The following is a 16701-nucleotide window of genomic DNA, read 5'->3' on the forward strand; positions in this document are numbered from 1 at the left end:
TCATCTTCTGGTCAGGCCGAACCTTCAAGTCAAATTTGATGATCAGAGGTCCAGGAATTGTCGAGTTTGCTTTCAAAGTCACTGTGACCTTGACCTTTGACCCCTAAAATCAATAGGGGTCATCTACTGATCAGGCCTAACCTCCAAGTTAAGTTTGAGGGCCATGGGTGCAGGCATTGTTGAGTTATCACTCAGACAACCTTTTATCATTCAAGGTCAATGTGACCTTGACCTTTGGCCCAATGACCCCTAAAATCAATAGGGGCCATCTACTGGCCAGGCCCAACCTCCAAGTCAAGTTTGAGGGCCATGGGTGCAGGCATTGTCGAGTTATCACTCGGACAACCTTTTACCATTCAAGGTACTTGACCTTTGGCCAGATTGCCCCAAAAAAACAATAGGGTTCATCTTCTTGTCAGGCCCAACTTCCATATCAAATTTGATGACCATAGGTCTAGGCATTGTTGAGTTATCACTCGGACAAACTTTAAAATTATTTTACCATTAAAGGTCAATGTGACCTTGACCTTTGATCCGATGAGCTCTAAAATCAATAGGGGTCATCTACTGGTCAGGCCTAACCTTCATGTCAATTATGATGACCATACGTCAAGGAATTGTTGAGTAATCACTTGGACAAGCTTTGGTCTACCGACGGATCGACCGACTGACCTGCCATGGCAACCAGAGTTCTGCATGGAATTCATTTCTTTGAACAATTTTGAAAAACCACCAAGCAAGGATCATACCTATGAAGTTTCATCAAAATTGTCCAAGCGGTTTAGGAGAAAATGATGATTATAACCAATTGTTGACATTTTCCTTTAGGTTGCCATGGCAACCAGAGTTCTGCATGGAATTAATTTCCTTGAACAATTTTGAAAAAGCACCAACCAAGGATCACTTCTTAAGTTTTATCAAATTTGTCCAAGCGGTTTAGGAGAAGAAGATGATTATAACCAGGGCTTCTAAAACTTTGGAACCTCAATCGGTCCCGACCTGGCGGCAATCGGTCTGAACCCGCCCCCCGAAAAAAAAGACCTGTTCAAAAGTCAGATTACGTAGAAATGTCACACATTTTCGCGAAGTCTTTTCTGTCAATATTTTTTCGTGATGTCACAATTCCTAAGAGGGTTCTAGAGCCGCATAGCGGATTCAGATAGTCATTGATACAAGCTTAATTAAAATGAGATTCCCATCGAGTTCTGCGGCGTTTTTAATAAGAACGACTGCGATCGTAAATAACTATGGCTGTCGGGAAGCGGTCAGACGACAAAAAGTGAAACAGTATTATGATTTATTTGCTTAATGTATCTACTGTGGGTCAACATTCAACTGATACTCTTGAATAATAATAATAATGTATATCTAGATTTATAATCGGGGCTTCAAGCTATACGTGTGATATCGACAACGATTTTTTCATTACTGCGAATTAAAATGACGTAAGCTTCAAGACTATGTTGTTAATCAAGCGTGTCGCTGTTGATATACTATATATGACTAGGTTCGGATTAACAATGACATATATATGCAATTTAAAAGATCAATTTAGATTTAACAGTTTGGTAATCAACAAACGGATATATCATGTAATGATCGACGACGACATAGCATATTCATATTGCCATGTGAAAATATGGACCGATTTTAACACTTAATCAGGATAGCTGCAAGCACACAATTAACACATAGTTTAATTGTGTCTTCTGCGACCTACCAATACACGTGATGGCAAGCATCTGCTAATTAACAGATAGGCTATAGAGTGATCAGTGTAGCGGAAAAAGCAGCTGGTTGCATTAGTCACATGGTAACTAAGACACTTTTATGACCTATTGGGGGTAGTTTTGAATGTGTGAATGACCCATGAATATTTGTGTACTACAATTTCTGCAACTTTTACTAGCCCAGTCCTTTTGGACCGAAATTATAAAAAAAAATTCGGACCGATTTTTTTTACACTTTTTGAAACTGAAGTCGGTCTGGCTTGGTCAAAATCGGTCCAGACCGGCAAATTGCCGGTTTTTAGAAGCCCTGATTATAACCAATTGTTGACGATGGAAGCCAAAGATGGACGCCAGACATAAGACATAAGACAGATCCCAAAAGCTCACCTTGAGCACTTTGTGCTCAGGTGAGCTAAAAAGCAAATAAAGGGATAATCCGCCAGTTAATGCATGATGCTTTATGACATTTCTCTTTTTATATTGCTAGTGCATTCTTTTAAATCGTAAGTGCGTTCGTGCAATTGCTTCGTTCATGTTTGTAATGGACTACCGCATTTGTCTATGTGTACAACTTTTAGTTTCCTTTATGTTATTGCTTAGTGTCTACGTCTAAACTATAAATGACATATGTCAAGTTTTTACTTTTAATTGACTATTGTGTACTAATTACAATACAAGAGTACAATTTAACTTCTAATATTATTACTGATAATATTTATATAATGTAATAAGACCATTAAAAGCTAACTTAATTATACATCAATCAAACATAGCAGTATGCATTTGCCAATATAAGCATATAGACGAATGCATCTTGACGAACGCAACTGAACAAATGGAATTAAAAGGGAACCAGTAAATATTGGCATCCTGCGACAGCAATATTAAATGGGAACGGAAACCAAATGCTGGTACCCTTTTAACCCACAGGAAAGCACTCCGTGAGCAGTCAACAGTTTTTGTGCAGAAGCTGTTTTACTGGTATCATACCAAAGCATACAACATTCACACAACTTAAATACAAAAAAAGAAATATCTGGATACTTAAAGATTTGTGTAATTCTTACTCCATTCATGAGAAATATGTATAAAAAAATCAACTAATTTGTTTGAATACAAAACATAACCCTTTACACCATGGTTACTTTTGTGTTACATGTGTGTTTCTTAGCACACCATATCTGGAGAGGGCACATATTTCTGCCTTCCCCTTAGTGATCCAGTCATGAAAGCATCTAAAATTCATTTTTTCCACAACAACAATTTTTTGCCCTAGACAGAAAAATGTACTTTTCGTACAAAAAAGCTATCGTGGGTTTCACTGTCTTAAAGCTGCACTCTCACAGATTGACCCTTTTGATAATTTATTTTTTAGTCTTGCAATTAGCCAATTCTTGCATACATATCTGGAAACCAGTGATAAAAGACTGCTGGCATAGATAGATAGATAGATACGTTTTATTCCTCCAGTAACGGAGAGCATAACATATTTACAAGTATAACATAGATATACAAATATTATGTACATAACAAACGTTAATTTACAAAAGTCATAACGTGCATACATGTAGCATGGTAATAAGTTACACAAAAACGTCATGGATCACATAAGCCTAAAACATGTAAGCATAACTCAAGCTTTCCTAGCTACAAGTAAGTTAATTAACGCCTTAGCAATTGGTTGAAACATCAAACAATTATGAGAATTTGTTGTTGCAAATTGAAACACCTTTGCGCACTGGCCCTTATGAAGTTTAAGAATTAGACACTTAAAAGCATCCACGCCACAGCAGTGAATTATGCTATCCCACAAGGCCCTACGCTCTTCTTCTTTTTTGTGGCAAAAGCATATTAAATGTTCAGTATGACCTTCGACCATCAGATTACACGCTTTACACTCAGTCCGGAATGACCTTGACACAAACGTACCCGTTAAGTTCATAAGCGTCGTACATGTTTTCTGGAGACGAGGGTTACTTCTAACCACAAACCATAGCGGCGAACATTTGTACTGCGTAATGATGTTTTGCAGGGCCTCGTCACTAGAAGATTTCGTCATGTTATCATACATTATTGCTTTCACGCGCATCATAACATTTCTCTGAAGGATCCTTTTCCAGGATACCTTATTTTGGAAATCACCAGAACTAATATATACGTTTAGATACTCAACGAGACTGTATTTTTGGAGTAACTTATATATATATATGTCCGGTAGAAATCCAGTCTTCTGTTTATCACCATTCATGAAAAGTAAAAGTCTGTGTACGAATATTTGTTTCGCCAGATAATGGCATGGTAACAAGCACAGTTGGCCTAGAAATTGGAGTTTTCGATACCCAACTATTATTTCAACTGGTGTCATGTCTAGCGTACAAAGCGCGAAGTTCGTAGCCATACATTTTTGAAAATGTTGCATATGTTTGACACAAAAGCGATGGGCAAGTTCTAGTTTATGAATATCGTCCTTAGAATAAACACTCCACATTTTACAGCCGTATAAGGCTTTTGGTAGGATAACGTATATATAAATAGTTCTCAGCGTTACAGCACTCATCATGTCTGGATGTATCCCACTGTTAATAAAACTAAAATATATCCCACGGAGTTTCACACTTGCACTATGAATCAATTCCTTACAAGTCAATGTCTCATTGCAGTCTACACCTAAATGAGTATATTTATTTACTTCGGTTAACATGTTCTGTCCGAGAAGAAATGGTTTATGTTCAACTGCTTTTGATATGTTAAAGGTAACAACAGCACACTTTTGGGGATTGTATAGGAATCGCCATTTCTTTGAGTATTCGCAACATATTCTTAGCATATTGTCCATCCCTATTTTTGAATAGGAAATCAAAACCATATCATCTGCTACTGTAGGGGAACTCATTTTCATACCGTATATGCATACTCCGTTGCCACTATCCTCTAGTTCTTTAATGAGACCATCAATATACAATAAATACATGATTGGAGAACTTTTCCCTCCTTGGCGGGTCCCTTGCAGCACTGGAAATTCCGCCGACTGAATGCCTTGATAGCGCACCTTACTCTCTGCACCAACATACATATTTCGCAGGGCCATTAACGTGTTGTTATCAATGCATTTGTTGTCCGGTATATGGTCGTCGGCTTTGAGGGTCAGGAGTTTATAAAATAATCCGTCATGCCACACCCGGTCAAACGCCTGACGACTGTCAAGAAAACACAAATTTACAGGTGACGAGTATTCTCGGGAGAAATGTAGTGATTCACGGAGAGAAAACGACGTCATCAAACAGCCAAGTTGTTGTTGAAATCCACCCTGCTGTGTGCTAAGAGTAGAGATTATTTTCTCTTTGCATCTGTCCAGCAACACCATCTCATATACCTTGAGCACCGTTGAAGATAAAGTGATCGCGCGGTAGTTATTTGGGTTATCTCTACTTTTGTTGCCTCCCTTATGTAATGTTATTATGTCTCCCCGTTTCATTTTATTTGGTATATGTCCGGACCTCAGCATATTAGTAAATATATGTGCAAGGCACGGGGATACAATGTAGTTTGCAAATAACAAATGTTCATGTGTGATCCTGTCTGGTCCACAGGCTTTACCTCGAGGGAGGGATTTTATTGATGATGCCACTACCTCAGACGAGACTATTACACAAGTATCGAGTGAAATATCATTAAATGTCTGTTCCACAGTGCGCTCTACTGTTCTTTTCCATACTTTATCAAGATCGGTCGATTCGGTTGGTGAATAAAGGTCTTTGAAGTACAATCCCCACTCTTCAACAGTTTCTTCTCTGCTAAAGCATACCTTATCCCTGAATTTCAAACCGCATCCTATCTTAGATTGGGACTGTTTTTTCCTTGAATTTACTGTTTTCCAAAATCGAACATTATCAGTTTCAGCAGCTAGTTCTAGGTTTTTATCAAGCATCATAATGTACTCATTGACTACCCGCCTATGTGTCCTCCTAAATAGAGCTTTGGCTGCCTTATAGTAAACGTACTCATCACAGTTGGCATTACGAGGCCTACCAGCCCGACACCATCGATCACGCGCACCCAACATTGCATTATGGAGATCTGAAAGTTCATTTGACCAGTACGGTTTTAAGTGTGCCTTAAATGTTTTCTTTGGAAAGACATTATCTGAGCATGCAATGAAATGAGAGAGAAATGTGTGAGAAAAACATTTTATAACATTTTATGGTTAAATATCAAATAACAGTGCACTAAGTGTGAGTGGTGAAATCGAAAGTAAAATTTGACACCGGTGACCTAGTTTCACAAGTTCGGTCGATGGTGTTTATGGATTTGAAAATCACAAAATGGTTTGGAAATACTTGTTATTGAGTCAATGTTAAGCTTGTGTTTATTCTAGATTACATGTTTATTCATGTTTGGGTTAAAAGTAGATTAAAAACAATGAAAGAGTTGAACACATGTCTCAATGACATTTTAATACTAATGCCATGAGTTGTGTGCAAAACATTTAGATAAAATAACACGGAAAACTATTTTGAATAAGTCCATTTCAATTTGTAATGAACTTGATATTTCTCTATAAATGAGATTTGTTGTTGTAACCAAGGAATACTCTTTAAAATGAAAAATAAACAAGCATGAAGTATAGATGCTCTGTGAACTCGTGTATACACAAAATGGCGGAGTTGGAAGAAGATGAAAATATCCGATACATAATTATGGATTTCTCTGTAACTATCATTGGTACATAAAGTTAAGTCACATGCTAGATTTATTATTTTGTTATGTGATATTTATGTACTGATGTGGTAATTTGCTGCAAGATTTGAATTTGAAATGGATTTGGTGAACATCCCATGGTAAATATCCCGGTCCGAAAATATCCGAACTTAGCATGGATCGAGCTACACACAACTAGGACCCACCATGGTAAAGGTTATTAAAACTCAAATCTAGGTCTAGTTTGGTTTTTAGTTTTTCAGGAATTGCTTTCACAAAGTTAAAGCTCAAATATCTTCATAAAATGTTACTTCCTTATTTACAAAATTGGTAATTATTTCACTTTATTGGCATTTTCCAATATTGAAATAACTGAAACAATGTTTAGAAAATAGTATGTATTGTTTTAATACAGTGCAATTTTTTGTATTTTAATGCGTAAAATTGCCTTCTCTTTTCTTTCAATTTAATATTGTTCAGTTTAGTGTTCTGCATTCACTTTTGCTTTAACATACCCTTGAAGCTAAACAAATGTCTTGCTGAGTGATATTCAATGTATCTTTGATAAAAAGTGTAGTTTATACATGTAAACATGTTTTATAGTCAATTTCATTGATGTTTTATATGCACAGTATGTAAGATTCAAACTGTGTGTTTAATTAGAACTTTGAAACTTTGAGTGTATAAAAACATGCATTAATAGCAGTTTAAAAATTTAAAATGTCCTGTAAATGATATAAATTTTCAATGTTTTCATGTTGTTCTCTGATTTTTACCCTTCAAGAGTATGTTTTGTGACTTTTTTCCTTTTTTTTTTTTTTTTTTTTTTTCGACCGCCCGGTGGACATTTTCCCCAAAAATTCTTGTAAACCAAAAAATAAAAAAGGAGTGGCCTTATGACCATTCGAGTGTGAGGATCGGGTGCGTTATGACCATGACGTTTGACTCTATGACCTCAAAATGCATGGGAGTGATCAGCTGGTCACCAAAATTCTAATGAGGGCCATGGGTGTAGGCATTGTCAAGTTATCACACAGACAAGCTTTTTTCATTCAAGGTCACTGTGACCTTGACCTTTGACCCCTTAAATCATAAGGGGTCATCTACAGGTCAGATGCAACTCCAAGTATTTTTAGATTTTCGGAAAATACGCATAAATATGTCGTCTTGAAACTTGTCAAGTGTCAGTGTTTTTGATTGAGAAACAGTTGGAATATTACCTCTGATTTGTAAAAACAAGTTTATATTCAGAAGAGCTGCTAAAAAATTAAATCAGACTGCCAAAACAGGTCAGAGTGTAAGTGCAGACGACTGCAGAACTGTATATGTCAAATTTCCTGCCAAAATGTCGTAAAATTTGAAACACTAGATAATTAATAACACCTTGGTAATGTTGTTCTCTTTGATGTTTATACAGTTTTATAATGTCTTTGATATTTACGAAAATACTGATTAGTAGGATGCCAATTAACAAAGAATGCTGATTAGTGGTCTTTTTTACCATACCAGTAACTTAGCAACGATCTCGGCCGAAGTATGAAGTGATTTGACAATGTTTTTTTAGCATGGTTGATTTAATTTTGAGGTTTTCAAAATAAAATTTAAGGCCAATTTGACATAATTTTGGGATTTTTTAGAAGAGCTTTTAATAACGGTAGATTTCGACGGGAAAGCAGTAGGGCGTTAGAAGGGTCTAAAAAGCGGTATATTTTACCTACCACCGGTAGAGTTCACATGCATGTGTAAACATAGAGAAATGCGTTTGTCAATAACAAATAGGCACGAAGCAATTGCACAAAGACACCTGCCATTTAGACGAATGCACTTGCAATTTAAAATGAGAAATGTCATAAAGCAGCATGCATTAACTGGCAGATAATCCCTTCCATAAAATACCTGCGAACACCAAGTAAGAATACTGTCATGTCAAAAATATAACAAATGACAGCTTCAGCAGTATTTTTATAATGTGTAACATTTATATGTCCTTAAAAACCACATCATCACATTGCTTCAAAAATGAACACATAATCACTAAACTGATTAGTTTGACAGACTCACAAAAAATTCATAACTATTATTTGTGCCTTGATCCACCTATCTTACAAAGTATATTTGTTTAACTTTAGAACAGCCTCTATCAATATAGGACTGAATACATACCAAAGAAAGAAGTCATCCAAGACATGAGGCCACCCTGTCGCTGTGTCTTCACACTTTCTGGGGTTGGATGTAGCCAAACAGGCAAGCAAATAAACCCCTACAATAAAAATAGTCATCACTCTTCACATAAAAAATAAATAAAACAATATAAAAACCAATCTTCATAAATTGAAAAGCAGGTGCCATATTCATAAAGCTTCTTAAGTCAATTCTTAACCTAAGTAGATTTCGCAGTACCAGTATAAGTGCTTTTAACAGAAAAAATTGTATATTCAATAAAATCAATAAAAATAAGTATTTCAGATAATATAAGGTTATGAATTAACCCTTCACTTCACAGTTTCACATGTACATCTAGATCCATTGCTTCATAGATACAGATATTCACACCTTATTGATATATGCACTCATAATGTAGTGTCATTTATTTTCATACCTGTTGCATGTTTATTTGCTATAAATGCATTTTTCCTGAAGTATAAACATAGAAAAATACAATGCACTAAAAAAACACTGTTACTATTTTAAGAATTTTGGAAAATCTACCGTATTTTCTCGACTATAAGACGGGGAAATTGGGTCCCGATTTTTACCCCCAAAGTAGGGGACCCGTCTTATAAGCGAGTCGATAAAATATTAACAAGAGGCCCAAAAGGGCCTATGCTCTACTGGCATGGCTTTTGTGGTCATATCAATCCAGAGCATGTATGTATGGGTAAAAGGCAACTGACATATAGTTTATGTTTTGTGTTTGGGTTACCTGAAAACGTAGCACGTTCAACATCTGAGCCCAGAAAGTATTGTAAGCAGATTAGCTGCATGAACTATTTTAATATGTGCAAAGTAAAAGTCATCCGACAAAAAAAAATGCTTTCAAAACTGTACTCATAGTAAAAATTTCTGTAGTTTTAAAAGTTAAAAAAAGTTGGCCAAAAGGTCAAAGTCAAGGGCATCTTCGGACAACATTGATCAATTTGAACAAACATTCACAATCAGTTGTGCTGTGATGGATGCACGAACACACAAAAAGATTTTCAAACTTTTCCAGATTTATGTTTACCAAACCTGGGTGTGGCCAGTAATGACACCAGGTGCATAACTTAAACATATACAACCAATTTTGTTAAGATGAATGCGCAAACTACAGAACTTAAAGCTAAAAAATGGCCTTTGGGCTTTCAACAAGAACAAGGCAGAGTAATTCACAAAATCAACTGCAGAAGCAAAAAGCAAATTATCTCTCAAAATCCTAGTCTTGCAAATTGTCTCCCTTAACTCTAGACTTGAATTTACATGTACATGTAAACTTGGCTTAAAATAGAATTCGCTCATGCAGACCTGGCTAAAAAAAGAAAGCATTGGTTTTCGAAAGGAACCGAGCTCTAATGGATATCTAGATACTGTACAAGTTTCATCGAGATACAATCAAAACTGAAGACTGAATCGTGTTCACAAGCAATTGTTTACAGACGCACGAACGCACGACCGCACGGACGCACATACTACGTACACATTACCATCGCATAAGCTAAAAAAAGATTCAAGTCAAAATCAGTAAAATTTTACATAGGGTATTCATCTATCCAGTATATCGTCTGCTGATACAAGTATGGGGCAATTAAGTAAACAACAACACGAAATCTCTTCACCGCGCGTGCTCTGACGTCACACAGTGTACCGTTATATCTGCATTTTTTCTCATGGCGCGTTTCAGTATAATTAGTTTGACAGATATATGAAATCAATAAATTGGAATCTTAATATGATGTAGGTACCTAACTGTCAATTTGATTAAGCAAACAAATGACAATGCGAATATGAATCCTTTATGTTCGTCGCCAATCAAGGGACAATATTGCCTAAAGCATTATTGCTAAACAAACACCTATTTATGCCTCGGCTTTTCGCAGTTATGTTATTGAAGCCATTTATTTTGCCGAAGAACTTCATTGGTGTCTTCAATAAAAAAAACTAAAACAAACATGTTGTTATTGATTAATTATTACAATTCCGATAAGTAACGACCTGTCCTGCAAACTTATGTACTCATTTTTAACCTACCTCCAAATACAGAGCTCACAGTTGACCGCCATTTTCTTTGAGTAAAACAAAAACAGTTACCGCGAAAGTCGATAATTGTCCGTTGAGCTTGAACATTTTTACACATTAGGAAGAATTTTAGCATTTTAGATTTGCTTAAAAATTGACCCCGTCTTATAAGCGAGTCGAAACAAAAAGCACCAGATTTCATGGGCAAAGTTAGGGGGCCGTCTTATAAGCGAATCGCCTTATAGTCGAGAAAATATGGTATGTTTCATTTAAAATGGTAAAGAAATAGGAAAGTTATCTTTGTTTAAAGTCCTCATTCGAAGCAAAATAATGCCTTCCGACGTAGCATATATGACGTAATTTATCACGTGGTATACACACACTGTGAAATAAAGGGTTAAACAAAATGACCAGTGAGATACTTAACTTAAGAAATTGACTGAAGGAAATGAGCTTTGAACAGGGTTGTTTGCAAACTCAACACTCACAACATAAAATGCCTATTAAAAGTAACAAGTGTCGTCTGCCTCTTTACCACCAAAAATATAGTATGAAAAAGTGCGGACTATATAAATTACAAGCTATGTTTCTAATAACTGAGCTAGATTTGACAAAGCAAGAAGCAATCATAATGCAATATCTGTTTTAATAATTTAATTTGTTGAACTTAGACAAAGATAATATTAAAGTAGTATCCCTGCGCCCAAAAATGAATGAACATCGAAACGTAAACAAAGAATTACTATCCACTCAAAACGCATCATTCCATCACGTGACACAATGATCTTATCCCCAGCACACAGTTTCCCCGCTTAAAACATCATGTGATAGCCAACTTGGGAATAACAAATGCATGCCATTTTGACAGGCACATACTAAAGTGCTGACAAGTTACTTGACGATATAGAAAAAGAAGAGAGTTGCTGACCATATAGACGAAGAAGAAGAAAAAAATAAGTTTTGAAATTTTAGATTTTTCAAGACTAATTTTTGTTTAATTTATGTATACTTTTTAAAGTGTACGTATAGATGGATGTTTGTGTATTTATTTTTGAAAATGGCATTTCATTGAAATTAATTGAGTTATATTTTTTTGCTGGTTTGGTGTACATATGAGAAAATATCACGGATTTAATAACTTTTTTAGGTGTTTCATTTACAATTATTTGAAAGCAATTATTTTAATTTTGATCATTTTAATCAAGAAACTATTTCTCTTTAATCTGTTGTTCATTTTCTATTATCAAACCCCACACATTAACGGGGAGGAAGGCTTCGTGGAGTTTGTTTCTATGCTGTTGCAATAATTTACCAGCTGTTGCATATTATCTGTTTATCGTTGCTCCCAGGTGAGAATCCATTTCTATGTATATATCATGGAGTCTTAAGCAGGGATTGGTTACATTCTCCATCCTGGTTTGCCTGGTTACGCAGCGACATTTACTTTATTGTCAATAAAAGATTAATTTGTCATTTACCATCATGCTTCAATAAAGTGGTTGTTTTACACGGAGACTCTTTCACTGTGCTACATATCAGCACCTTATTAATACACACATGATCGTGAATCATAATGGTGAAAATCCGTATAAAACCCTGTTCGTGCAGCGCTATCAGCGCTTTGATTATTAATACTATAATAACCAAAAAAGAACGCCAACTGTCACAAGTATGCCAAGGCCCCTCCTAATTTTAGGAAACAAAGTGTGGTGATAAGTGGTTGTATGTTAAGCCAAATTTAGAGTAATGAACTGTAGACAAAGGTGACAAAGAACCTGACTAAGATATTCTGCCATTACTCTCGAGTGACTAGATCAATATGGCTGGTTATTTAACATTAATATTATGCCAATACACATTCTGTTAAGAACAAATGTTTCATTGATGTATGAAGTGTCCCACGCGTATGAATACATTGTTGACTTAGAGACACTTGGATTTAAATTAAGTAACAATGAGACCAGTAATGGCTGCCGACTCCTCATTTTTTTCAAATTTTAAAACGGATTAACAGCACTTTTCAGGTAAGATATTTATGTAAAGGCGACTTGTTTAAATTCTGAAATGAATCTTCCATTATTCCTTGCCAATATTTTTACCATTAAACCTACTGCCCTGTTGTTTATATTCATGAATGGTTGGCATGTCATTACTTTCATTAAGCTGTTGACCTAGATCTGAATTTTCATTTTCACTTTCACTTTTTTATTTGTAAAGGGCAAATCATCATTTCCAGACTGAAAAAACGTTTAAAATAAATAAACACTAAAAGTGCATGCTAACAGTTGATTACGATACATCTTAAGATTTAAGTCATTACAGTAAAACATGGATTATAAGTGAATTATTCGCGTAAGAGAAGATTTTCTGTCGAAAAAACAAACTGTCAACAAAGCATGGATTACAGCATAAATCGGATATAAGTGCAGAATGTATAATACTTGTGCATTTGTATTTTACAGTGGTAGTTTCTGCTTGATGATAATCAGAAGTCTAATTACTTTCAGGCAGGAAAATGACTGAATATTACTTAGTCAACAACACTGGGTTATGAAGAATTCCAGCCTGGATTAAATACTATGTTGGATCGTTGAGAGCAGATTTTACAGCCATGTCTATCCACAAGGCAGTCGCATCTGATAGAAATGATGTGAGTATTTCATATAAAACATATTTGACTTTGTTTTTGTTTTTATAAACACACTGTATTCAATAATCAAGTGGTGGTGGTGGTGGTGGTGGTGGTGATCAAGTGCTGGTAGTGGTGTGATCAAGTGATGATGATGATGATGATGATGATGATGATGATGATGATGATGATGATGATGATGAATTTTATTGATAAATTTAATAATATTCTTTATATATACATGCATGTATCAGCTTGTTGTTGTTTTTTAAAAATAATGTCGAGAAATATTAAACTGTTTATATTTTATTTTGTATATGTATGGCAGTATAATTATCTATACTAATTAGTTCAAAAGGCTTTAAGGTACAACTTTTTTCCTTTACAGCACTAAACATTCTAGATGGGTAAAGTACCTGAAGGGGCATGAAAACCAAATCAGCATTGACTCAGCATTGAGTAGTTATTATCTGTGTACACACTTCAAGTACATAGGCATGGGAACAGACCAAACTTCAAATGTTGAAGAGTGAAGAATTATTGTGAAAAAATCTAAATGTTAAAATACCATTGACAAAATAAAACAGATAGACATCAAATTATCCACAGAGAGTGTTTACATGTTATAATATTAAAATAACATTAGCTGCGAACTTTCACTCTGACATTTTGGAGGGGCATAATTCCGCCTCCTTTAGTATTCTTGTTTCTTCACATATTTTAGCTTAAAAGTACACTCATTCTTTTAAACTCTGTATTCTGAGTTAGAATCATAAGTAAAATTCATTTATTTGAAAGAGCACATTTTATGAATAAGTCCAATTAAGCTTTTTTAGATTTTTACAAGAAAAAGGTTGATTTTTAAGCATTTTATTAGCTATAAAACTGGATGGTAAACTATCATAAATTGTCTTTTACATTGTTCAATAGACATCATAGATAATATTTAAAATGCCTTATATTTAACTATTTTTTACAAATTTTATAAAACTGCTATATATTTTCAAACATTGAAAAACTGCTATTTTCTGAAGACTCACAAGATCAATCAAAATGATTTTTTTCCCATGTGTATCAATAATGTGTTCGTTTGAACTTTAGTTTTCTGTTAACTGAAGTTTATTTAACCAGAACTGTTGTGTTTATTTCATAATCTCTGATAATGCGAAAAAAAATCAAATATAGACAAAATATTTACTTGTCGCTCTTTGTAGCCCTTGGAGTTTGGGGGTGGGTGTAATGAAACATAAATAACTTTTTTAATTCACGGTAAAAAATCTTCAAAATTTGGATAAAAGTCCCATAGTGTACTGTGATTATAACCATGTTGTCGGTTAAAGCTTTTATAAAAGTGTGTAATTACGCGGCTAATACCTTAACCTGGAAACAGTATGTGTGATACTATAGTCATGCTTTTTGCAACAGTTTTATGAGGAGAGTTCTCTATCAGAAGAGGTTGTCCCCTCAAAGGTCTGTGTGGGAGTCTTCGAACACTAATGCTAATTCAAGGAAGTCCTTGTACACCGTTTCTCAACTTTTATTCACCAGCTGGATTACCAATATATATTAACAACACAAAATGGATAGTCCACAGATGTTACATAAAATGATTCTCTTAGGAGGTCCTAACCATACGGCTGTCAATTCGAGGCTGATAAAAAACAAGTAACAAGTAAAAGAAGAAAGCTATAGAACAAACAAGGGATTACCAAAGTGCATATTACTGTTACAACATATTTTAAGACGTTTCCAAAAGGTATGTATAAGAGTAATAGGTGTCAATTAAAAAAGAATCCAACATTGAATTTCTTACAGGATTAAGGAAAGATCCCTGGTATTTGCAGGTAAGACCGAACCCACTACAATGTAATTTTGGGAGTGTTTTTAAGCAATAGTGATTACATTCACCCAATTGTGTAAGAGAGTGACCTCCATTGTTAAAATGAACTCAACGATAATTTACCGGAAAGAGAAATTGACACATCTACTTTTTTTGCATAGCATAAAAATACATAGTTACCGGAAGTAACTTTAGCGACGTCGATTTTGGACAACCACTATTGATTGTCGCCGATATAGCATTGTCAGCGACGATTTATCGATTGTACTCGATAATGGTTTCATCACTAGTTCTCATGAATTATAAAAAATGATAGTTGGCAAAGCATCTTTTAAGAGGCAGTCTGGTAATTCAACATGACTGACATCTTAGTTTACTCTATAAGTGCTATGTTCGAGCTGGTATAATAAACTCCGTTAATGAAGATTACAAATGAAAATGCTTTGCTTTTTCAGGTAAAACAAAGATTGACGATATCTGCTTCTACTGTTCTTGACACTGATGAAGTGCTAGATTTAAAGGAATGCTTTGGTATTGTTTGTCCGATATGCGCAACATGCAGGGAAACAGAAGACCAGGGTGCAAAAAAATGACAGTTCATATCACCACAAAGAGATGTTTTGAAGAGACAAGGAAAACTGATGTGTTCATAGTAATTAATTTTAGTCATAGCAGTGACATTGTTAAAATTGTTGTATAGAATGTTTTAGTTATTTTTTTTAGTTTTAGTAGTGATATTTTGTTGTTATGTTTGGAAACTGCTTTTAGTTCTTGAAAAGACATTATCTAGTCATGTTTTAAATGCCTCTATGTGTTCTAGTTTTAATAGAGACATATAATATCTAGTCGTATTTTAAATGTCTAAATGTGTTCTAGTTTATTATAGGGACATTATTTAGTCATGGTTTAAATGCCTGTGTTTTAGTTTTAATGTCATGTTTTGAAAGCTGTAATATTTTCTAGTTCTAATAGAGACATTAATTACTTGTGTATGGAAAGCTGTAATATGATGATCATTTATGTGTAATAAAATTTTTGCTGGAAGCTCTGAATTTTTAAATTTATTTTAATAAGTGACAGGAGCACAAGTGTAAAGAAATACTGTAATTATTATTTGTGTGTGTCCTGAGTTTGAACAAGAATGTTATAGTTGGAAACATTTAGAATAGCGCAGTAAACATTTAAAACATGGATCTTTCAAGCGCAAACTGTTTGCGACATTCATTATTGTTTTAGTGTATTTCAATGAGACATGTAAAACAGAACACATGATATGAAAACAGAACACATGATATGAAAACAACAGACTTATATAACAAAATAATTTCATTAATGAAAAAATTAAAATGAAGGCACATTTTTTTTTTATTTACATATTTAAGTATTTAAAAGGAGCATAAAATTAATTTCAGTTCAGATTATAGTGTCATTTCAGGTCAAAAGTATTATGAACGTGCAACAAAGACAATATACAAGTGTTGTAAAAAAAGAAAGAAAAAAGTTCTACCCTTACTTTTATTTTTATTTTTTAGGTTGACTGGGGAAAATTTTGACTTTTTTTATGCTTATTTCTCCCCCCGACTCAATTTTTT

At 34.5% G+C, this 16701-nt stretch overlaps 1 protein-coding gene and 1 long non-coding RNA gene across 4 annotated transcripts in view; one reads left to right on the forward strand and one right to left on the reverse strand.

Annotated features, from left to right (window-relative positions):
• Nucleotides 1-16701, reverse strand: part of LOC128211648 (ubiquitin carboxyl-terminal hydrolase 40-like) — a 220656-nt gene that overhangs the window by 58332 nt on the left and 145623 nt on the right. For all 3 annotated transcript variants that reach the window (XM_052916646.1, XM_052916645.1, XM_052916647.1), the window contains one exon: nt 8592-8688. In XM_052916646.1, coding sequence (XP_052772606.1) covers nt 8592-8688 — 97 coding nt within the window. The remainder of the gene's footprint in view (nt 1-8591; nt 8689-16701) is intronic.
• LOC128211660 (uncharacterized) lies at nt 12552-14156 on the forward strand. The gene is made up of 3 exons (XR_008257339.1): nt 12552-12664; nt 13148-13290; nt 13658-14156. It is a non-coding gene; the product is annotated as an uncharacterized LOC128211660 (long non-coding RNA).

The sequence above is a fragment of the Mya arenaria genome, chromosome 12 (assembly GCF_026914265.1).
Source record: "Mya arenaria isolate MELC-2E11 chromosome 12, ASM2691426v1".
NCBI classification, from domain to species: Eukaryota; Metazoa; Mollusca; class Bivalvia; order Myida; family Myidae; genus Mya; species Mya arenaria.